General features: G+C 31.9%; 1 protein-coding gene across 1 annotated transcript in view; it reads right to left on the reverse strand.

Annotated features, from left to right (window-relative positions):
- The window catches only part of KCNH5 (potassium voltage-gated channel subfamily H member 5), a 471,355-nt gene that overhangs the window by 164,801 nt on the left and 280,256 nt on the right, over nt 1–26,298 (reverse strand). The window contains exon 8 of the mRNA XM_074232080.1: nt 3,110–3,309. Within this exon, the coding sequence (XP_074088181.1) occupies nt 3,110–3,309 (200 nt within the window). The remainder of the gene's footprint in view (nt 1–3,109; nt 3,310–26,298) is intronic.

A 26,298-nucleotide genomic window follows, 5' to 3' on the forward strand; every position in this document is an offset into this window, starting at 1 on the left:
TGGCATTATATACCATTGGACCTAAACGATAACATTGATATCAACAGATACAGAAGACTATGGAAAAGTTAAAATTCAAAACTGGAAACAAAAGGTCCTACATGAAAAACATCAATACATACTCATTCACCTGATAAGAAAGCAGTAGACAACTGGCTAAATCAAATAAATTTGTGTAGAGAAATGAAGAGGTTAGGGTACTACTACTAACTGCTAAAAGAAACTATAGAAACTTTATTCTTAAGGAGCCTGAATTTACAGATCAATACAGTTTTTATAAAGAAATGATGGAAACTATGTAAAACGTCATTGTGTATTGAATATATTTAAGATCTAATTAATACCTAGAAAGATTATATCTCAGAAACTCACTGATGTTTCATAAATAAGAGATGATAAATTTCCCTACTATAAATACAAATTCTAAAATATTAAGAATTCAACAAAGTAATTATAGTGGAATCTGATTATTGTTATTACAAATAAAACAATAACCTATATTTGTCTGGACATAATATTGACCCACAAAAATTGAAGATGTGCTACAATATTGTTTATCAGAGAAAAAGAAGCTTAGGATATTCTCTTAGAAAGAATGTCAGAGTACAAGACTGAAAGACCATTTCTTTGCTAAATCTGCATTCCAACAGTGGCATCAATCCCACAGAACTGATTTAGCTTCTAAGACTATGGAGTAGAGGCACTCAGATTCATAGCTTATTCCAGATTGGTAGGCTATATCACTTTGAGGAGGATTAACTACTTCTTTGTATCTACCCAGGAGGCTTTTATTAGCTACTATATCTGCTCACTGTATTTATTAGAATGCTTGAATTCTCATTGACTATTTGAGTATCAGACTGACAAGCGTGGAAAGAGATGTATTTTATTCTATAACTCCAAAGGATCACTGCACTAAACCCTCACAAAGAAAGCCAATCTTTTCAACCCTTTCTTCCCCTCTAAGGTCTTTTCTCATTTCTCTTTGACTCTTTCAAAAAATCATAATCTTTCCCACATATGTATAATTTCATATATATGTATATATATATGTGTGTATGTGTGTGTATATAATTTTCATAAATAAAGAATTTTCTTTATTCATCAATTTTACTTTCATCGGTGTGGGTCTTACTGGTTCCAATAAAATCAGCATTATTAAATAACGCACAATCTAGTCAATGAAAATCTAGAAAGAAATTCTCTTCTTTTCTCAATGTTTTCCTTATGTTAATCACATTCTTCTTTTAAGCAGAATACTCCCCTCTACCTCTTATATACCGTTCAATACCATTAGCAGATTTCCTTCTCCAGTTACATTTTTCTTTTAAAACTTCCTAATTCCTCTAACCAAATCATTTCTCCATTCCCTTTGACAGAAAAAACAAATCCTGAGTAAGAATTGTCTTCGAAAGAATGAAAGCCAAAGTCATTGCGATAAAAGCTAAAGTTTGTGGAAATAAATTCCTTGATAGTAACCAACAAATGTACATTATAACAGAGATATGCTGGAGATTGACTAAAGAAAATCAATTGTCAAAAGTTCAGTGATAGAATTTATACCTGGGAAATAGGCAAAAACTACAAATCAGAACTTGATTTTTTATTAATTTCTAGACAAGAATGTGGTGGATAAAATGTTATTATTGCAAACTAAACTTCCTGACTCCAGGGCCAATGCTCTATCCACTGTGCAACCTAGATGTTTCACTTAAGGCAATGGGGTTAAGTGGCTTGCCCAAAGTTGGATTTGAACTGAGGTCCTCTTGCAAACTAATCTTAAAAAATATGTCATGCAGGGTGGCTAAGTGGCATAGTGGATAAAGCACTGGCCCTGGAGTCAGGAGTACCTGGGTTCAAATCTGGTCTCAGACACTTAATGATTACCTAGCTGTGTGGCCTTGGGCAAGACACTTAACCCTGTTTGCCTTGCAAAAACCTAAAAAAGAAAGTATGTTATGCCTATTGAGAGAGTCTATTATTAAAAATTTAATTAGGCCAACTCATAGATAGATATAGATATAGATATAGATATAGATATAGATATAGATATAGATATGCATATGCATATACATAGATATAGATTATATAGATCATATATATATAGATGTAGATGTAGATAGAGATAGAGATAGATATAGATGATATAGATATAAATGATATAGATATAGATGATATAGATATAGATATAGGTATACATATACGTATACGTATACATCATATACAACTTTCTTCTTTTAATTTTTGAATTACTAGTTAATGCAATTTTTTTCAAATGTGACACAAAAAATATGAATTGAAAAATTCTTCCTTTTTAGCATTCCTTCCAAGATGGTTTTTTGTCATTGAATATGCTTTATCTCCTGTATTTTTTAAATTTTGGATGAGAATCAAGTACATGTCCACAGCTGGTTTTGCTTATTCATTATAAATTTTCAATGTTTGTTATTTACAAAGGATATGTTGTCAAATTTATAATAATGTGATTGAGAGAAATTTGAGTTGATTATTTTATCTGGATGTTGAAAAAAGATTTGAGGTTTGGATAAGGACTATAGAATATGACCTTTGAGATCTCTTTTAACTTTTAACTTAGATTCAATTAAGTGGATAAGAGATTGGGGCAAAAATCAAAACAGACAGGTAGCAGAGTTAATAACCTGAGAGCTTTAAAAAAATTGTCATGAGGGGGTGGCTAGGTGGTGCAGTGGATAAAGCACCAGCCCTGGGGTCAGGAGTACCTGGGTTCAAATCCAGTCTCAGACACTTAATAATTACCTAGCTGTGTGGCCTTGGGCAAGCCACTTAACCCCATTTGCCTTGCAAAAAAAAAAAAAACCCTAAAAAAAATTGTCATGAGTATATGCATGTCAGTGAAGGTGTTAAGGGGAACTGCAGCTCAGCCTTGGCTGGAAATAAATGATTGTCACTCAATAGATTGATTAAATTGATTGATATACTAACCTATATCATAAGATTGATTAAAATAAAGAAAAATGTATGAAATGTAGATATATTAGCCTATATTATAAAATAGAAATGCCAGTAATAAATTATGAATGCATTAAATGAGTGTAATAACTAGGGAAATAATTGCTTAATTTCATACCTTCTCTGTGTCAATGCCTTTTGACATGGACCATGTGGAGACGATATAATCCATAACTCGTTCACTAAGGCCTTTAGGGACTTGGTATAGTTTTAGGAAGTCCCGAACATTGTTCAGCATCTCATGGTAGCGATTGGTATTGGCATACATTTGCTGGAAAATTGTAGTAACATTTCCAAAAATAGTTGCATATAGGAGAGCTGAAAGAGAATAAGCAATGACAAAAAAGTAAATATCCTTGGGGTAAAAGAAAGCACAAAGACCATGCCAATGAATATCATCAATTTCAGTAGGATATATATGAACCCCCAAAATGAATTTTGACCCAATTTCTTTAGTTAGAAAAATAAAGCAATTTGTGACAAATAATACTATGTGTGAGATATCATAATCCAGGATCTTGTGAGAACAACTTTCTTTGCAAAATATTCCAAAAAGTATATTTATAGATCCAATATCTCTCTTTTGAACTTTCAAACTCAGCATACCTAAATTAGGATTCATTATACCACCCCCAAAGACTCCTGACTTCTTAACTTCCCTATTAGATTTGAGTAAACTATCATACTTCCTGTTACTAAATATGGCATTCTCTTTGACTCTTCACTCTCAATTGTCATACCTTTGAAAGTTGTCAGTGTTTTTATGTATTTCTCCACAATGTCTCTCATACCCATCCCCTTCTCTTTATTCACATGATCACCTCCACAGTTTGCCTCTCAACTGGATTACTGTAACAGTCTCCTAATTAGTCTTCCTGCCTCTGTATCTCTTCTCCCCAACCCATCCTCCCAAGAGCATCCAAAGTGATTTTACTAAAGCATAATTCTAATTGAGGACCCAGTTTCTGTTATTTAATAAAGTCTGTTCCCCATGTTACCCATGAGAACAAAGGTATAGTAAATTCATCAGTTTATCTTTTAAAACTCTTCAGGTGATTACAATCATTTTTCTGATATTATTATACATTGCACTCCTTACCATATTCTATGATTCAGCACAAATCACTTTTTTTGGTATTGCTCACACATAACACTCTATCTCTAGTCTACACTCTCTTGTACTAGACATTCCTTGAATAGACTCCAAAAGTGCATCTACCTTTTGGAATTCCTCTTTTTCCCTTCAAAGCTCCATTCACTTTCTAAAGGAAGGCTCAACTTAATCCCCAAATGTTAATTTCATTCCTCCAACCAAACATTTAAGGAACAATTAATTCCTATTTGACATAAACTATTTTAAAAAATGGGAGGAGTTCCATCAAACTCCTTTTATAACACCAATTTGCTGCTTATACCTAAACGAGGAAGAACCAAAACAAAGAAAATTATAGACCAATCTCCCTAAAGTATATTGATGAAAAAAAATCTTAAATAAAATTTTAGCAATGAGACTACAGCAAGTTCTTACCATATACACCATAATGAGGTAGGCTTTCTACCCAGTAGGCAGAGATGATTCAATATTAGGAAAACACTCAACATGTCAATATCAAAACCAACAGAACTCATATGATTATTTCAATAGATGCTTAAAAAGCCTTTGATAAAATACAACATCTATTCCTATGAAAGCAATAGAAAGTTTAGGAATAAATGGAGTTTCCCTTAAAATAATATAGTATCAATCTTAAACATCAATAAATATTATATATAATAGGAATAAGCTTGAAGCATCTCCAATAAAAACAAGATGCACATCATCACCATTACTCTTCAATATAGTATTAGAAATGCTAGCTGGAGCAATAAGACAAGAAAAGGAAACTGAAGGAATCAAAATTGGCAATGAGGAAGCAAAATTTCACTCCTTGCAGATGATGTGATGGTATACTTACAGAACATGAGAAAAATATCTTGAAAACTCCTTGAAACAATTAACGAATTCAGCAAAGGAGCAGGATATAAAATAAACCCACATAAATCAACAGCATTTCTATATATGAACAACAAAGCCAAAGAGCAAGAGATAGAAAGAGAAATTCCATTTAAAGTAACTATAGACAACATTAAATACTTGGGAATCTACCTCCTAAGCCAAACCCAGAAACTGCATGAACACAATTATAAAGCACTTCTCACCCAAATAAAGTCAGCTCTAAATAATTGGGAAAATGTCAAATGCTCATGGTTAAGTCTAGCTAATAAAATAAAAATGACAATTCTACCCAAATTAAATTATTTGTTCATTGCCATGCCAATCAAACTACCAAATAACTACTTTAGCAAGCTAGAAAAAAAAAGTAACAAAATTCATCTAGAGCAACAAAAGGTTAAGAATAGCAAGTTAACTGATGAAAAAATGTAAAGGAAGGTGATCTAGCTCTACCAGATTTAAAGCTATACTGTAAAGTGGGAGTCATCAAAACTGCCTGGTACTGGTTAAGAAATAGAAAATTGCATCAGTGGATTAGGATAGGTTCAAGAGAAATTGCAGTAAATGACTACAGCAATCTACTACTATTTGACAAACCCAAAGACATAAACTTCTGAGATAAGAACTCACGATTTGACAAAAATTGTTGGGAAAAATTGACATAAACCCACATTTCATACCTATATCAAAATAAGGTCAAAATGGGTACAGGATTTAGACATAAAGGGCAATACCAAAGATAAATTAATAGACTAAGAAATTATTTATCAGATCTATATAAAGGGGATCAATTTATGAACAAATAAGAATTAGAGTACATTATAAACTGCAAAAGGAATGATTTTGACATTATTAAATTAACAAGTTTTTCACTATGACAATCATTGCTGCCAAAATTAGAAGGAAAGCAGAGAGCTGGGAAAGAATCTTTACAACTAGGAGTTATCATAAGGGACTCATTTCTAAGACATAGATAATTGCATCAAATTTATAAGGTTACAAGTCATTAGCCAATTGGTAAATGGTCAAAGGATATGAATAGACAGTTTTCACATGAAGAAATTAAAGCTATATATAATCATATGGAAAAAATTCTCCAAATCATCATTGATTAGAAAAATGCAAATTAAAACAACAATGAGGTAGTACCTCACACCCGTCAGATTGTCCAAGATGGGAAAAAGGGAAAATGATCAGTATTGGAGAAGTTGTGGAAGGACTGGGACATTGATCCATTGCTGGTGAAATTGTGAAAGGATCCAAACATTGGAGAGCATTATGGAACTATGCCCAAAGAGCAAAAATACTGTTCCCAGTCTTTGATGCAGCAATTCCAATTCTAGGTTTATATCCAGAAGAAATTATAAAAAATGGAAAAGTCCTACATGTTCCAAAATATTTCTGGCAGGTCTTTTTGTAGTGGCAAAGAACTGGAAATTGAGGGGATGCCTATCAATGGGGGAAAGGCTAAACAAGTAAGACATGATTATTATAGAATATTTTTCTTCTATAAGAAACCATAAATGATCAGACTCTAGAGAATCATGGAATGACTTACAGGATCTGATGCTGAATGAAGGGAGCAGAACCAAGAGAACGATGTACACATTAACAACAAAAGTGTGACATGAACAACCTTGATGGATGCAGCTCCTCTCAGCAGTTCAGAGAGATAGGACATAGACAATGATTTCCCCATCCAGAGGAAGAAAAATAGGACAAAACAAAACAAACAACAACCTAACCCTTCAGAATACGATGAACACTATATAAAATTATCTCTTGTATATCTCTTTCCCTTAATTCTAATTCCTCATGCAGAAAATGACTAATCTGCTAAATATATTTATCAAAACTATGTATGTACAATATTAATCTGACTGTTCACTACTGAGGGGAGGAGTGTGGGAAGGGAAGGGTAGAAGGAAATTTTGTAAGTTAAAAATATATGTGTGCATATGTATAATAAATAAATAAATAAATAAATAAATAAATAAATAAATAAAAATTTATTTTCTCCAAAATTTTTGCCTTCACTTCAAATATACTTTGCATGTATTTATGTATGTGCATTTTATGTCCATGATGGATTATAAGTTACTTAACATCCTTGTACAATCATATAAGACCTGGAGCAAGATTGGTTATAAATTGCATTCTCATTTAACATTTCCATATCCCTGAGCTTCCTCATCATTCACCCCCAATCTTGGCTTTCTATTTGCTTCTGATAATATTTCGTTGTGGTAATTTGTACATAAAAGTGATCAATTTTACTTGATTATTTTGAAAGTGAGAAATTGTCAATTGTGTTTCTTGTTAATAGCTTTGTAAAAATGGATCTAGTAGGAAAGAAATAGAAATAAATGGTTAAAATATGACCTGGGAATCCCTTGTCAGCTTATTTTTGTGATAGTTCATGTTTTTAAAGTATAAAGTTTTTAAAGCATAAAGAGATGATATCATTCTGACATGGATAGCTTAGGGTTGATTGCAAACATTTATTTACCAATAGTTTAGAGTATCTTCTCCATCTCCACTCCCATTTTTAAAGAATATCAAAAAAGTTTCATTCTTTTTCAATAATAGAGGAATGTGATACCAAAGTAGCACAAAAACCAAACTATTAATGACACAGTATATTGACTTTTTTAAGGGGGGAATGATCTAATTTTAAATGGAAAATGATCTATTTTCCTTTGTCTCTAACAATTTTCCCCTATGAAAACAATGCATTTATAATATTTAATAGAAAAGTGTTAGTATTTCATATTAATTTGTTCCATGACTTTCATTTGTGGATTCTGAAGCAAGGATAAGGTAAATTTTAAGACACTGAATTTTATTAGACCTGAATAGGAAAAAAAAATAATGCTGACATTTCTTAATTTTGTTTCCAAATTTTTGAATATTTAAACATAAAAAATGAAGATTTTGCAACTTGAGCATATTTCTGTCAGTATTAAACTATATAATCATAAGGAAATATGTGCATAAGGTAAGGTTGCTGAGGAAACAAATTAATTCCATTAAGTCTCAAGATTTCAATGAGAATAAATGACAAGAATTATTCATTTCTTGGGAAAAAATGCAGTCAACATATTGCTGCAGTAATAATTGTGTCATAATGTAATAAAAACACCTCACTTGGCTACCTAAGATACTTGCTTACAAAATAAATTGCCATGATATCTTATCTACACTATCCCCAGCTGAAAGAATTATCTTATGATAGACCTTCCTGTTACTTAGATGTAACAAATAACAGGTAATTTCTTTTTTTTTCATTTTTTTTCCATATAACTTCTTTTTTTTTTTAGGTTTTTTTTTTTTGCAAGGCAAATGGGGTTAAGTGGCTTGCCCAATGCCACACACCTAGGTAATTATTAAGTGTCTGAGACTGTATTTGAACCCAGGTACTCCTGACTCCAGGGCCGGTGCTTTATCCACTAGGCCACCTAGCCACCCTTCCATATAACTTCTTAGTAGAAAGCTTATAAATCAAGACCATTTGAGGCAGTATCATACAAGATAAAGTAATTTTATAGAAACTCTTTCTTTTTGTATCTTCAATCTTTATCTGAACTTTATGCTATTCATTAATGCTGTCTCGTTACACTGGGCTCATAGTTTACATATTATAAGAGTTGTTTTAAGGCTCAAAGAGGAAAAAAAGTGCTATCTTGGAACTTGAAATAAAAAATGAAAAACATTCCTCACTATTGGATTCTCAAAAAAAGTACAATTTATAGAACAATAAATTTGCCTCATTATCACCAGTCATAAACAGTGTTTCATACCTATTTTCAAGAAAATACAAGATCAAACTAAGGAAATGCAGGATGAAAATATTTTTGCTAGAAAAAGCCTTCATGACCGTGGAAATAAAGAAAAATAATCTACTTGAACCCTTAAAAAAAGTTTTTTTAAGTCAGTTCTTTACCCCAAGTCCATTTATTAATCATTGTGACAGAAGAAAGTGTCATGTTCCTCTTCTGCGGGATAGTGGATTACATGCAACATTTAGATCTGATCATAATTAAGCAAGCAATGAATTAATTAAGGAAATATAAATTTCATTTCTATGAAATATTCATACACACGTTTGGTGGATACCAGTTCAGTTGAGATTTATTAAATGATTCTGCACATAGAATTCAAATGTTCAATCTGCTATCAGCAAGAATATTGCACGCATTAGTAGGTCATTAAAATGAGCTACAGAAAAATTTATAAATGACTTTTTTCTTGCAAATTTTCAGACTATAACACCTAATTTTGTCATCATTCCACATTTGAATGCTCTTCAATATAAGGAACTTCTGACATGAACATAGCTGCTGATGCCTACACTTAAAAGATCTCATGTGATTTTTTTGTCCACTTTTTTTCAGCATACTATTCAGATGACTCCCATATATACATATATATATATGTGTGTGTGTGTGTGTGTGTGTGTGTATATATATATATATATATGTGTGTGTGTATATATATACATATATATATGTACATATATATATGTATATATATATGTAACTCTAGTCTTCCTTCTGAACTCCAGTTCCACATTCTCAATTACATTTTGGATATTGCGAACTGGATGTCTCATAGCTATTTCAAATTCAATATGTCCAAAACCAAATCATTATTCCCAGCCTTTTCTTCCCAACTTTCCTTTTACTGCTGAGGACACCACCATCTTCCCATACATTTATGTTCACAATTGCCAAATGTTCATTTCTTCATTCTAACTCATCCCACATATTGAGTCATATACCAAGTATTATATTTAACTTCATAACTTTTTTGCACGTATTCCCTTTTTTCCATTTATTCAACCTCTGCTCACCTTTACACTCGTATCACTTCATGTATAGATTATTGCAGCACTATTGTAATTGTTACTGACTCAAAACTCTTCTCACTCCAATCTATCCTTCACATATCTTCTAAAGTTATATTCCTAAAACACAGGTTTGACCTTCTATTTAAGAAAGGCTCTCTATTGACTTCAGGATGAAATATGTCTTCGGAAGCAGCTAGCTTGAGTAATAGATGAAGTGTTGTCCATGTAGTCAGAAAAATCTGAGTTAAATCTGATCTCAGACATTTATTCCATATGTGACCATGGTTAAGTCACTTAGCTCATTTCTGCCTCAATGGTAAAAGAGGAAAAGTAATAGTACCTATCTCCCAGAGATTCTGTGAAGTTCAAATAAAATATTTATAAAGTACTTTGTTCCATTGCCTAGAACATGTTAAATGTTTGTTCCCTTCTCTCTGTCCTCCTTCTGCTCTTTTCAATTTTCTTTACAATCTTCTAATATTTCCAATTTTTTACACTTTATTGCACTTTATGCATTCTATACTCCATACACACTCACCATTTTATTCTTCCTTGAACACAAAATCCTATTATTTCCCATCTTGATAGTTTCATATTGGTTGTTGCCAAGAACTAAGAATATTTTCCATCTTCATTTCTCCTATTTCTTTCCAAATTCAACACAACTATCATTTTATAAGAATTTTTCTGGCCACCCCTCTTCTTTTTTCCCAACCAAGCTAGCCTTCCCAATTATATTGAATATATCTTGCATGTATTTAGTTATTTTAATGTTTGACTCTCAATTCTCTCTAGTGTCTTAAAGGCAGAGACTGTTTGCCCCTCTCTGTGTATCCACAATACTTCACATAAGATTAATAGTAAAAAACTAATATTAATCTAAAATGGTTAATAATAATAATAATAATAATAATAATAATAATAATAATATAAACTGGAACTGCATGAGGATACAATGTCATGTGACATAATTGAACATACCATTTCAGTATTACATTGCTTTTCATATGTTGACTTTTTCCAAGTCTAAAGCCAGATTGTGCAAAACTGACATGCAAACACATTTTTTCTCCAATCTATTACTGTGTCTCTTTCTCCCCTAAATGGTCTATTTTCTCCATCTCACACAGACCCTTCTAAATAACTCCCCTCTACCTTTATAAAAACTGGTCTTAAGAATTTGGAACTCATTCACACTAAAATATAAATGATTGATATGAACAGAAGACCTAAGTTAAAGAATTAGAACCTTTGTAATAAAATTTCAGGTATCAGTTATCAATCAGATGATGTTTTTCTCGATTAAGCAACTATTACTAAAGAGGTACACATCTTTTCCATTTACATATGAGCTTATAATTAATATAAATCATCTGCTATACAAGTTGAACATTCAAAGTAAGATTCAGGTAAGTTCATGTAGACCACTCTTCAGTTCCCCATTCCAGTGGCCCAACTGAGCTCCACCTCATATCACTCTCTCTTCCAAGAATCAGATGTTGCTTTCCCAGATTAAGGAATATGACACTCTGGCCCAAGGTTTAAAATGATTTCAATTTAAAATTATTCCATATCTATACTTTTCCAATATGATCAGAATTTTGGCACAGTTTCTTCATCCCCTCTAAGTTGCCTTTGATTATGTAATAAAATACTTAAAAACATAACACTGGTACAGTATTATATAATAACAAGCAGAAAATAGATCTGTAATATCAGATTAGATAGGAATGGACAGAGAAAGGAAGCTAAAGAAGATGGAAGTATAATAAAATAAGAAAAAAGAACTAAATAAGATAGATATATTTCAAGTACTTTGATTTTGATGACTCAGAAACACCCTAAATTGAGACAATTTCCTTGCCAACATTTATCAAGCAGAGTGTTACTTGTGATAACAAATATAACCCAACAGGAATCTGTATAAATGTATTCATTATTATTGTTTCTCTTCTTTTTTAAACCACTAAAAGGAGGTAAACAAAATGGATAATATTGTCAACCAAATTAATCATAATGAAGGTTCTTAGCCTCATAAAAAGAGGTTTCTTGTTTTGGATTTTTTCCCTACTAGATCATATATATGAGTTTAAAGCTAGGAAAAGAATTTTTAGAAGGCAACTTATTCACTCATCTACAGATGAGGAATCTAAAATCCAGAAATAAATGGCACATAGAATATATTAAGGTTAAATTAAATGTATTTAAGTCTGACCTAAGTTTCTTCGTTTGTTCTAAGTCCTTTCAAGATCTAAATCCATGATCTAACTCAACAACAGTAAAACAACAATTTAAAAAACTGCTCTGTACATGGGACAACTAGGCATTAATTCTGATCAATCTGATTTACTGAAAACAACCCCATCATTATGACTTCCTCTCCTTTTCTTTTTTTTTTGAATTAATAACAATAAACCATTAAATGCACTTATGGAGATTCCAGGGAGTATACCAAATACCTCTTGTCTCTGGGGAATAAGAGGATTAAAAAATTAGCAGAAAGTCTTGCATAAAATACATGTGCTTAATTAGATATAGTCGTGTCTTTTATCTGTTGAGAACTTCAGTGAAAATAGATAAGATTATGCTATACAGACTTTTGGAGAAATTGTCTTCTCTAGTCTGTTCATTTTGCTTGCCCATTAGGTCAAACTGTATTCATTCATCCCCTTATTAATGCTGTTCATTTATCAGACTTTTTATCATTTATTCATGCTGACATCTAACATTTACTTTTCTTAATTATCTTCCTTTTAGAAATCTTGGTCAGTCTATATTAAGATTTCACCAGAGCAATTTAAAATAATGATATGATAACTTTCCCTCTAACCCTTAAAGCTACCTAGATGATTTAACTATCATTTCCCTTTCTATTTATATTCACTAAAGTAGAATTTTAATCATAAGTATTTTCTAAAAATATTTTGGGAAGGAAAATTCTCCATCAATTATGGTTGAATATAGCATCCTCTTATTTGTTGGTAAACTATCTGCAGGATAATAATGTAGAATTGGTGGAACTGATCCAATCTTTCTGGACAAAAAGTAGGAATTATTGCTCAAAAGTCACTAAATTGAAAATACCGTACATCCCAGTGATGCCATTGCTACACAAATACCTCAAGGTAATGAAACTCAAAGGGAAAGGTTCAATATCTGCAAAAATATATTGATAGTGCTACTTCATAGTAATAAGAATAAAGAACAAAAATATTGCCAATCATTAGGGCACTAGCTGAACAAGCTGTGATATATTAATCTAAATGGAATTTTATTGTAAATAAGAAATGATAAATAGGAATAATAAAGAGAAGCTTGGGATCTGTATGAAATGATGCCGAGTCAAATAAACAGAATCAGAACAACTTACAAATGTAAAGGAAAACAACAATGTAAGACTTCAAAAACTCCAAACAACAGTGGCCAGTAATAAGTGATTTAGAGGGATAAAATGAAACATATATTTTCAGTCATACCCATTCATTTCCACTTTTATGCTTGATTAAATTTATTTGTTTTTGAAAAAGGAGGAATATAAAATATCAGGATTTGGTCATTAGTACATTGAGAATATTTCTATTCTAAGAGACCCATATGTATTAGAATATGCATTTCCTATTTCAGAAACTTCTTATTTCCTCCAGCCATTACTTAAAACTGATGTCTTGTGTCTATATCTCAAATTCAGTTAGAAAGTAATCTCATATATGGAATTTGGATGAAATTAAGTTAGAGAGTTATCACATGAATGGAATTCGCATGAAAAAATTAATGATCTAAAATAGCTTACTATTATACTAGCAATAAAAATTCACATTAAAATAATCCTTTTTTCCCCTTTGTTTTTTGCAAGGCAGTGGGGTTAGGTGAATTGCCCAAGGTCACACAGCTTTTAAGTGTTTGAAGCCAGATTTGAAATCAGGTCTTGGGGTGGTTAGGTAGCACAGTGAACAGAGCACCAGCCTTGAAGTCAGGAGTACCTGGGTTCAAATCCAACCTCAGAAACTTAATAATTACCTAGCCCTGTGGCCTTGGGCAAGCCAATTAACCTCATTGTCCTGAAAAATCTAAAAAAAACCCCAAAAAATAAAAAATAAAAATGAAATCAGGTCTCCCTGATTTCAGGGGCAGTGCTCTATCTACTGTGCCACCTAGCTTCCCCTAAAATAATTCTATCAAGCAGACTCACATAAGACCTATGAAGTAAGTAGTATACATATCATCATCATCATCATTAATTATTATTTATATTTTTACATGAGAATTTAAGACTTCAAGAACTTGGAACTTGATCAATATCAAGAATTTAGGAACTATCTCATTCCCCAATTGATAAATGTTTAAAGTATATGAATAGGCAGTTTTCAAATGAAGAAATTAAAGTTATATATAATCATATAAAATGATACAAATGGACAATCATTACTGATTGGAGAAATTCAAATTAAAACAACTATAAGATCACCTCAAACCTATCAGATTATCTAAGATGATAAAAATAGAAAACAATTAATACTGGAGAGATTGTGGGAGGATTGATTTTGATTGACATTTTATTTTTTTTTACTTGAATATTTTAAATAAATCAATGCATTGTTGGTGGAGTTGTGAGCTTATCCCAACCACTTTGAAGAGCAGTTTAAAACTTCTCAAAGAGCAAGAAACATGATAATACCCTTTGATCCAGCAAAACCAGTATGTCTATATCCAGAAGAAATCATAAAAAAGTGACATTTCACATGTTCTAAAATATTTGTAGCAGCTCTTTTTGTATTGGCAAAGAATTGGAAATAGAGGAGATGATCATCAATTGGGGAAATGACTGAACAAGTTCTGGTATATGATTGTTATGGAGTACTCTTGCTCTATAAGAAACCATGAATGGTTGGATTCTAGAGAAGCATGAAAAGAATTACAAAAACTGATCCTAAATGAAGGGAGTAGAACCAAGAGAATATTGTACACATTAACAACAACATTTCAAGTTTATCAACTATGATGAATGCGACTCCTCCCAGCTGAGACAAACTTGGAAGACCTGCTATAGACAAGATGATCCAGATTTTTCAAAAAACAAAACAAAAACTTAAAATGAAAAAATATAGAAGGTGAATGAACAGTACATTCACTTTTTTAAAAAGTCTTTTATGTTTTTCCTTCCTAATTCATGGTTTTCTTTCTTTTTCCTTAGTCCAAATTCCTCATGGACAAAATGATTAATATGCAAATTAATATGCAAAAATTTGTGTTTAACAAATGCACATGTAGAATGTTCACTAGAATGTTCTCCACTGAAAGGAAGGGAATGGGAAGGGAGGATGGAAAAAATAGTGTAATATAAATTTACAAGTGAATGGATGTTGAAAAACTTTCATAACATGTAGTGGAAAAAATAAAATATCAATCAAAACCAAAAAAAAATTAGCAACTGAAAATAAATCTTCTCATCTTTCACTTTCCTGAAATAGTTGTATTTAAATGAAAGTCCAATTTCTGCAACAATATCACAACCTGAAGTTAAAGATCACTAATAGAATTTCAAGTATCCTATGAAATTAGTAGAGGAAAATATATGGGAGTATATAGAATCTTTTGCAGGATCCCTCCATTTGAGCTGAATGTTTGACATCAACCTAGACAAAAGTTTGTCACTGGATCTGTCTAAACAAAATCTCTGATAATTTCAAGAATTTCATGCTTGGGATCAATAGCTATGTATTCAGTGGGCAGAAGGAATCATCTAAGTTAGTCGTGGCTATTATTAACTTAATGCAAAAATGGTATTGATAAAGAGCAAGAAAGAAGCAGTGCAGGAAGGAGCAAATGAGAGAAAAGGAAGGGAAAAGAGGAACAAAGGAAAAGAGGAAGGCATTTTTATCCATTTTGCTTTTCATCAAAAGGAATTCATATGCTTATAATGCTGAGGTCTTTAGCAGAATATAATAGCAAAACAACTTTTTTTCACAGAAAGTGACTTTAGAAACACTTTTAGTTGAAATTAATTTTAATGACACTCATAATTACAGATAAGCGTAGTACTATTTAATACTTCAAGAATTCACATTTTCATTGTGAGTGTTTAGCTTCCTCATCAGCACACACTGAAATCCTTATAATATTTAGTACACTGTCTTTACCTCTCCTTTTCCAACCCCTCCATAATCTGACCTCTGATCTCATCATTCAACTAAAATTATGCTCTCCAGAGTTAACTCTCCACAATCAAGAAATCTCTTCATTGCCAATTTTTGAGCCTAATTATTTAGTTCTTGACCCTTGTCACTGATTATCTTCTATGCTTCAATACTATCTTCTTTCATGATTTTCATGACACTGCTCTTTCTTGGTTCACCTTCTAGCTATCTGATAATTTTGTTAGTCTCCTTTGTTGAATATCTTTATCCATGTCCACTGACTGTGATTTTTCCATAAGCCTCTGTCCTGGGTTTTCTTTTCTTTTACACCCTCTCACTTGGTGTTCTCATTATCTCCCACTAGTTCAATGATCATCTCTTTGCAAAAGTTTCCAAAATTTATTTATTCAGTCCTAATTTTTCTCTTGAGCTACATTCTGCCATCCTGAGAGCCTAATGGACATTTCAAATTGGATATGCTGATTGTATTTAAAATATATATCCAAAACTGAACTCATTGTTTATTTTCAAGGGCACTGTGATTCTTCTGATCACTCAGATTCACAACTAAAATGCATCCTCATCTTCCCACTATAACTTACTACATATTTCAAATCTATAACCAAAGTTTGTTAACTCTCACTTCACAACATGTTTGTTTTATGTATACCTTCTTTTAGCTCATATAGATAGCATCCTAATTTAGGGCCACAACTCTTCGCACTTTAACTATTACAACTATTTCCTAATTGATCTCCCTGTCTTATTTTTCTCTTATCCAATTCATCTTTAACAGAGATGAAAGAGAGAGAAAAGAAGGGAAGAGAGGGTTGAAGGGAAGGAAGAAAGAAATTGACAGAAACAGAGATATAAAGAAAGAGAAATGAAGATAGAGAGAAAGAAATCTAACACTTTGGCAGAGTACTAACACTGACAGAAAGTTCATCTAAATGCTGTAATACAAAAAAGTATGGATTAGAGATCAGAAGACTTGAATCGTTCTTTAATTCTGTCATACCAGTTGAAGTCATGACAGGTCACTTAACCTCTCAGATTCCTATTTTTCCCATTCATAAGATACACTTAAACAATAGTTTTATTCTTTATCTGTGAGACTTATTGTGAAGAAAGTATTTAACAAATCTAAATAGTTTATATAGGTTATTCCAAAAGTCAAAATGTAGGGTTTTCTTAAGTTTTAGTTGCTGAAATAGCTCAAAATTCACAAAGTCTTTTGGCGAATTGGATAAAAATTAACAATTGTTCAGAATAATATTGCTAGGAAAGTATGGAAAAGGGACTCAACAGAATAACTGTTTATATTAAAATAAATGTATGATAAAAATTTATGAATAAAATATGTTTGTCATAGATAAGAGCAACAGAAAACTGAGAATACAGTAATACAGCCCATATAATCTATTGCTGTCTTCATGATGTGAACTTAAAGAACATAATGGTGAATTTATAGGACATAATGAGTCACAAAGATTGGCCAGGCATGTATATCTTACAATTTGTAACTGGAAAAAAGGTTTATATAAATGAATTCACAAATTAATTTCAATATTTTACAATATAGTAGTTGATATTCATAAGATCCTTTAAAGTTTGCAAAGGCTTATATAATTACCTTCACTTGATTCTCAGAATTGACATTGAGATCATTATTCTTATTTAACAGACAAAGAAGCTGAAATTGATGGACATTTTGCTCTTACCAAGTTCAAATAGGTTTTAAATGTCTTATGAAGAATTTAGATCCCAATCTTCTTTATTCTGAGTTCAGAAATGTAATCATTATGCTATGCTGCTCCTCAGCAGTTATTATAGTTCTAGTGGTTTTGTTTTCTACTATCCTACTTGACCCTCACTATAGCTCCCTCACCCATGTGTCAAATTCCAACAATATCCATGTCAAACAAATTTCATATCAATGATAAATTTAGTATTTTTCTTTAAAATTAACCCTTGATAATACAGTTATTTCATTTTAAAGTAAAAATAGAACTCAAATTATCCAATGAAATAAAGGTGAGAAAGACCTCTAGCACATATTTAATGGAATATTTATGGATGGACATGGTGATGATCTGCTTTGATAAAAGGAGTACCTATGTTCATGAAATAATTAATCCATAAAAATATCTATCTATAAAAATAGTCAAGGAAATATAAATTGATCATGACTTAGGTTGTTTTTCTTTTTGCAAATGAAAAAATCTCCTTCTATATTAACATAGATTTAAGGATTTCTTAGAGACTAAGATGCAACCTCGAAATAAAAAATTTTAACAAAGGGATATAAAATATAAATATAACACAAAGACATTTTGATTGGAAAGATTAAAGGTTTTCCTGAAATAGAGCAAAAGTCTATAAAATCATATGAGTCTGCTTCATCAAAGTTTATAATTTGGAGTCTTTGTGGTACAATGCAAAAAGAATCAGAGAATTTGGATTCAAATCTTGGACATATTCCATACCATCAGTTTGATTTTTGAGCAGGGAAGGGGAAGTCTGCAGAGAGCTAGTAATTAAGCACATTAACCACTTAGACACTGCACTAAATACACTACAATATCATTTGATCTTCACCACAATTCTAGAAGGTAGGTGCTACAATTATCCCCATTTGATAGTTGAAAAAACCGAGGCAGAGAAATTAAAATCTCTTACCCAGAGTCATAACTGCCAGAGGCCAAATTTGAGTTCATATATTCCTAATTAACAGGACTATACCATGTCATATATCTGGGTCTCGATTTTCTCATTTTAAAATAAAGAGATTGATCTTGATGACTTAGAGATTTTTTTGCCTCTAAATTTTTAATCTTATGAATTGGAAGCCGCTCTTAATGAAAGCAGTCTTAAAATCAATACAAATATATACTACTTTCAAATGTGGTTTGTAGAATTATAAATGGAGATTATATAAAAACTTTACAAGTTGTCACCACTATTGCTATCAGTTGAGGTGAAACAGGGCAAAACTGACTACCTCAGTACTAAGTTGGTGGATAGTGCCAAGTCCTTAACAGTTGAGTAAATTGCTCCTAGCATAGGATACGTAAAGAGGAAAAAGGGATGTTGCCAAGGGCATAAATTTAAATAGCCTGGGCAATTTTTTTAAGATATTATGGTTGTCTAGATTTATTACTGAACAAGAATCCATGAGCTCTTTAGGTCATATAAAAGACTCTACTACTTTGTATGAGTCTTTTCTAAGGTATGAGAGCAGTCAGTCAGCTAGCATTTATTAAGCATGTGCTAAGGAATGGAAAGAAGAAATTAAAGGAGAGTAAGTGCTCTCTTCCTGTACCTGCTGGAAAGTAGTAATGTTTATTATAATCCAATTTGAAACTATCACATACTTTGGTAAGAGAGTAACTGGGTGAGGAATCTGCTCAGAGACAACTCCAGCATCTTTTGTGATATGGTACAATTTGGTACTATCATTTCACCTGAGAGGTGTGATTGTAGGCAATACATAACAAAAATGAGATAGCCTGAAAACACATTTAAAGATTATTTAGCAAAAAATCTGTATTCCATTACATTCTAGTCCCTAAGGAAATTTTTGGTTTATGTGGATGTTAAGAGCAAAGAGGATATCCATTAATAAGTCAAGCTAAGTCATCACCTACCTAAAAACCTTCCTTAATTCTACTTTCAGGGATAGAGTTCAAAGTTAGATTAATACTTCACTATAACATTTCCAGTGTTTTTAACTCTGAATTTTCTGGTCTGAAGAAAGCCAAAAATCTTCCCAGAATGCAAGATCAGACAGTCCATAAATTATATGTATTCAGAATATTTTCTACCATCCCAAGTCATTTAAGCAGGTGCCCAGTGGGGCTTATGTATTTAGTACCACATTGTTAAATCACTCACTAGAGCAATAAAAAAGATCATATACTTATTTGTAACTATTCTGGATGAGTTAGTGTGCCTTTAGAAGAAATACTTTAATAATGTTCAAAGAACACTTTAGTACAACATAAAATTAGATTCAATAACTCTAATCATATATTTTATTTTAAATTTGTGAAATAAGAAAAAAATTTCCATTATATAGCATAAGAAAAAGATGAATACACATGAAACTGCAAGTCTATTGTGCATTGCTTACTAATCCTTTTAAATATACAACAATTTTATCTTGTAAATTTTATTCTTTTTTCCTTCCCTACCTCCTCAGAGATAACCACCATTAGATACAAAGAGATATGTTTGTGTGTGTATATGTGTGTGTGTGTGGGGGGGTATTTTTCTATGTGTATATACATATATATATATATAATTTTTATATACATACTTCTATTAATCTATTCTTCCTTGGAATTCAGATAGTATCTTTCTTCATATATCCTTTATAATTAATTTTGGTATTTATAATATTCAAAATCATTTGCTCACTCAAAATCATTGTTAAAGTAATATTGCTATTACCATATAAAATTTTATCTTGGTTCGGCTCATCTTGCTCTTTATTAATTAGTGCAACTCTTTCCATGTTTTACTAATATTTTAGAGCATTTTTCTATCACGATCATATACCATAACTTGTTTAACCATTCCCCAATTGATGGACATCCCCACAGTTCATCATCTTTGGAAATGGTACCGCTTAGTAGTACCATAAAATTCAGTAAAATAGCATTCTTTCTCTTATTTATCAGTCATTCTCATTATGGTAAGTCTCTAGGAATCCAGGAAGTCCAAAATGTCTTGTACCAGACTGAGATTTTAAATTTAAAAAATAGTCATTTGGTTCTGAAACATTATTTGATTTAAAATCTTAGTCTCCACTTAGGAAATAAATTTAGAGCAACAGGGAGAAGGGAGATGTGAATGTTGAGAGGTAGGGGAAAACTAGTGGAAGATGGAGGAAATTGAATTCAGAAGGTATAAAGATGTATTAAATTAAAGGTTTTGAGAATTAAAAAAAACTTTCACTTCAGAAACTAGGGAAGGCAAAAGAACATACTCAACAGAGATCTAATAGGCATTACAATGGATGATGGAATGTTTTTACCCTAATTTCACTGAAAGCTGCCTGCTTTTAAATTATACCTCAAGGTCAAATGTCCTTCATGAGTTTAATGGAGCAACAGATGCCATAGAAACAAATTCTAACCCTGTGATCTACTTAATGGATATAAATTTAAATATAATTCATTAAAGTCCCTCCTTTTCCACTGACTTCTCAGAATTTTTTCCATCATGAAGTAAAAACGAAAAACAACAACAAAAAAACTTTGCTTAATCTCACTGTCCCCAATAACTACCCTAGTTAATGAGTTTTGTTTGTTTCCAAATTACTCCAGATAAAATTTTGAACCTAAATATCTATTAAAATATTGTAATCTAGGAAGCAGCTAGATGACACAGTAGATTGAGTACCCATCTTGGAGCCAAGAGGACCTGAGTTCAAATCCAGCCTCAAACACTTAATAATTACCTAGTTGTGTGACCTTGGGCAAAGTCACTTAACCCCATTGCTTTGTAAAAAAAAACAACAATCAAATATCATAGATGGTTGAAATCTAATTAATCTCTGATTCTTTTATTCTTCTTCATGTTGGTAAAGGTCATCACCATTCTCAATCAATTTCCAATCTTCAATTTTTTTTAATGTCTTGATTTTTAACAAATATACACATATCCTCTCAGGTTGAATCATCAATACCTTAACATGGCATAGGTTCAAAGTCAAACAATTAGAAGTTCATATTATATACTATAAAGCATAATTATACTAAAAAGGTAATCAATTTTATTTTGTTTAAGTTTTTGCAAGGCAAGTGGTTTGCCCAAGGCCACACAGCTAGGTAATTATTATTAAGTGTCTGAAGCTGGATTTGAACCCAGGTACTCCTGAATCCAGGGCCGGTGCTTTATCCACTATGCCACCTAGCCGTCTCAAGGTAATCAATTTTAAACCAACAGAAATGAGCAGATTCAATTCTAATCATGTAAGAGTTTAAAAGGATTTATTATTCACTCTCATTATCCTTTTTTTCCCTCAAAGAGAACCCTAGCCTGGCATGTTATCTTCTCACAAACTACTAAGTGCTTTCTAACCATCCCCTATACTTCCAAATTTTCTTCTCTTTCTGATCTTTCTCATACTGTACTACTGGATCCTTCTTCCTCCTCCTCCTAACCCTTTTCCTCCTCCTCCTCCTCCTCCTCATCTTCTCATTCTGATTTTGAGGGGAGGGTTCAAATAAAGAATAGTCCCGGGGAAAGTCACTATTTAATTATTATTATTATTATTTAATATTTATGAATAATTATAAAAGGAAATAAAGTTAGTGTTTAGTTGATTTTAAGTATTAAGTGTGTAATCTCATCTATAAATTATCTATACACATCATTGGTAAAACTCAAGCAACACATAAATAACAGTAATGTTATGCATTTTACTTAATTTCCATTTTTTAATCTTCTTTACTTCATATTTTGAAAGATTTTTACTTCATGTAGACTAAAGATTTTAAGTATTTTGCATGATGACATCTTTTAAAACTTTTATATCTATAAAAGAAATAGTATTTCTTCCTCAACACAATCATTTCATTAATTTTATTATCATTTTGTTGTATGATATATTATTTCCTCAGTCTGAACAATTGCCAACATTGCAAATTTCCTCCACTGATAAAGATTGGCTACTCATCTGTAATTTATAGTATTAGAAAATGGCCTGGGGCATTGAAAGCTAAATGATTTGCTTTTAGACATAGCCAATCCTTTTAACAGACAGGTCTCAAACTCAAATCTTCCTTATGCAGGATTGGTCCTCTATTTACCATGTCATGCTGCTTCTCACCACCATTTTAGTCTCTTAAACCACTGATTTCATCATGTCCTTCTCCCTTAATGACCTTCAGTGACTCTCATGGCCTGCAGGACAGAAGCCAGACCCCTCAGCCTGATATTTTACAACCTCTAGAGTCCTAGCATGAATATTCTATTCCAGCTAGATCACTGTTTTTTTTTTCATTCTCCCTTAATGATTCCAAGGTGAGTTGCAAGTTCAAGGTTTTTTCTCATGCTTTTCCTCTTCCCACTTTTAATACATTTTTTCTTCTGCAATTCAGACAAGTTAAGTGACTTTGGAGTCAGATAAACCAGATTTAAAGACTGGTTTTTGTCACTTTTTATGAATTTGCCTCCTCCCCAAGTAAATCACTTTGATGCTCATTTTCTCATCTGCAAAATGATAAAATTGTACTGAATAATCCCTAATATTCCTTCTATTTACAAATATATAATCCTAGAACTCTGACCCCTTAGTTATTTAACTCCAACTATCTATATAGAATTTTTACTTAGATGTAGGAGTCACCTAAATTTTGCCATTATGAAAGCCCAATTCATTTCTTTTCCCCCACAAAATAGCATTTCTTTATATTATTTCAATTTTCCCCACATCACCATAATTCAAGTAAAAATAAAACCTAACCCTAAAGATCTTAGGATATTATCTTAATGTCAGCAAACAGACTGACTTGGTCATAAGTGGAATTGATGAATTGAAAATTGAAAAACACTTGGAAGAATCATGAACTTGATTTTTTTTTTAAATTTTACAACAAGCAATAAGGAGCCAGGTTTTAAATTCAGCTGAAAGGAGTTTCATGTTAAATATAAAGCAAGTCTTGTCAAATTGGAAAAAATAGCATTTATCATTCCATGTGCAATATTGATGATGTATCCTAATAACGATTCTATATTTTAATCCAATCTGTGTTATTTTACTACCTACTAGACAAATGGTTTCTTTCTCTTCTGATAAGAACTAATACACAATGCTCAAATTTCAGTTTTATTTCTGACCAGGTCTGATATCCATGGATTAAAAGAATATGTGATTTCTTCTACTGAATGATCACTTTGTCAGAAATGTCAACTATAATATGTACAAGATGAAAAAGATTGCAGGAATGCTGTAAAGAAGCATGAAACCTGACAAGTAGGTTGTGACTGGTCATTTACATGAAGAGTTTGGGTGAACAAAGTTGGCAGCTGTCATTAACGCTATCAAAGATACTTAGCATTCATTACCAGGATTCTGAATTTTGGTTCCTGATTTTCTTTATCTATAGGGAAAAATAAAAAATAAGCATCAAATAATAGATATTTGCTTAAGGTAAAGTTACCTAAACAGTAATCTTCTTTTTTGCTTTGTCAAACCCACATGGGAATAGTAGAGTCATTTTCTGATTACATGTTACATTGATTTGGCTATTTTACTTGATTCTGATTATTTATCTGAAAGTACTTTTTCCAAAAAGCATTTTTAAATTTCAAAATAAATTTATATGATTTTGTTATTTTTTTCAGTTGTATCTGACTTTTTGTAACCCCACTCATTTTTTTGTACTGTTTTGGGGATTTTGTTTGGGCAAAGATAAAAGAGGGCTTTGCCATTTCCTTTACCAGCTCATTTTTTAAAGGAAACTAAGGCAAACAGGGTCAAGTGATTTGGTCAGAGTAATGTAGCTAGAAAATGCCAGAGGTCAGAATTGAAGTCAGGAAGATGAGGTTTTTTTTTCCTTGAATTCCAGATCCAGCACTCTATCCATTATGGTTCCCAGCTACCTAATTTATGTGAAATTTGCAACTTTAAGAAACAAATTGTTGCTATTGATAGTCTATTTATTGAAGATGCACTAGATTTCACTCTGTAAAAATTCAGAGAAATTTTCTGAATCTTAAAATCTTTCTAAATTAAATCTTCCAAAAATATTATGTATTTAAGCAGAGAAAATTGTTTGGTTTTGGGAATTAATGTAGACTGTCAGGATAAAATTATGTTTTATTATAAAATATCTGAAAAGCATCAGATAAAAAGTTATTGGGCCCGTAATAAAATGGACTATTTAAAAATATTGTCTGTACTTCTATTATTACCACTACTGCCACTCCTCCTACTACTACTATTAATAAAGATACCAACAAAAATAGAAGTAATAAAAATAACCAACATTTATAAAGTTCCTACTATTTGCAAGGCACCATACTAAGTGTTTTTAAAAAGTTATCATATTGTAATCCATGTAATTATGATAGCATTTGATATCTGAAGAAATTGAGGCAAATAGAGTTAAGTGACTTATCTAAGACCACACAACTATTAAGTATCTAAGGTGAGATTTGTACTCAGGTCTTACAGATTCCAGGTCCAACAGTATTCACCATAACGATGTCAAATAAATTCTTGATTTACTAACTTTAATCCTAGCATAATAGTTTGCCTTCATTACACCTATGTGAAAAGGCATAAGCAAAGGATTTTATGTTTTGAATTTTATGCCCAAATTGGTACCTTCAATCAATCAATCAAACAAACAATGATTTATCAAGCATCCAGCAGTTGCCAGGAATTGCACTAATTGCTGGAAATATAAAGAAAAATTCTCTGTCACTGAGTAGTTTTTATTTTATTAGTAGAAATAATATTTATGGATATGTTCAAAGAAAATGTGAAGTAATTGTAAGCTTGGAGTAAGCATCAAATATTAGAAGGATGAGGGAAGAACTCTTCTAGGATGCCTTAATTAAACATTCCACATGAAAGATGTACATTCTAGGTATAGGAAACAGAGTAATTGTAGCAATTCACATGGATTCAAATATTTATGCATTTGTTTGTTTACTTTTTAAATCCCTGATGTTTAACAAATCTTAAATGTTTATTGAGTTATTAATGTTAACTAAATGAATACAAAGAAAACAAAGTTGAGGGGCAACTAGGTGGCATAGTGGATAGAGCACTGGCTCTGGAGTCAGGAGGACCTGAGTTCAAATCTGACCTCAGACACTTAATGATTACCTGACTGTGTGGCCTTGGGCAAGCCACTTAACCCCATTGCCTTGCCAAAAAAAAAACCAAACAAACCAAAAAACTAAGAATACAAAGATGAAAGCAGAGCCAAGATGGAGTGGAATGGAGATAGGAATTCCCAGAAGCTCTCTCCCAGACCACTTCAAATGCCTTAAAATTAGGACTCTAAATTCCAGAGTGGCAGAACTCACAGAAAGATCGAGTGAAACAAATTTCCAGCCCAAGACAAACCCACGGGAAGGGTCTGTTCCACCCAGGTTGGAAGGGGCCATAGCACAACAGTGCTGAGTCAGAGCAAAGCTCCAGTCTTCCAGGAATAGTCCATGGGTCCAGGGGGGTGTTGGGTCCATGGAAGCAGGGGTAGTGTTCCATACCTCTCAGTCCAGGCATTGTCAAGGACAACTTGGAAGATCAGCAAGAACACTCTACCAGAGTGATCTCAAAGCCCACACCAGCACAGGTCTCAGTGCAG

The sequence above is a fragment of the Macrotis lagotis genome, chromosome 4 (genome assembly GCF_037893015.1).
Source record: "Macrotis lagotis isolate mMagLag1 chromosome 4, bilby.v1.9.chrom.fasta, whole genome shotgun sequence".
Taxonomy (NCBI): Eukaryota; Metazoa; Chordata; class Mammalia; order Peramelemorphia; family Peramelidae; genus Macrotis; species Macrotis lagotis.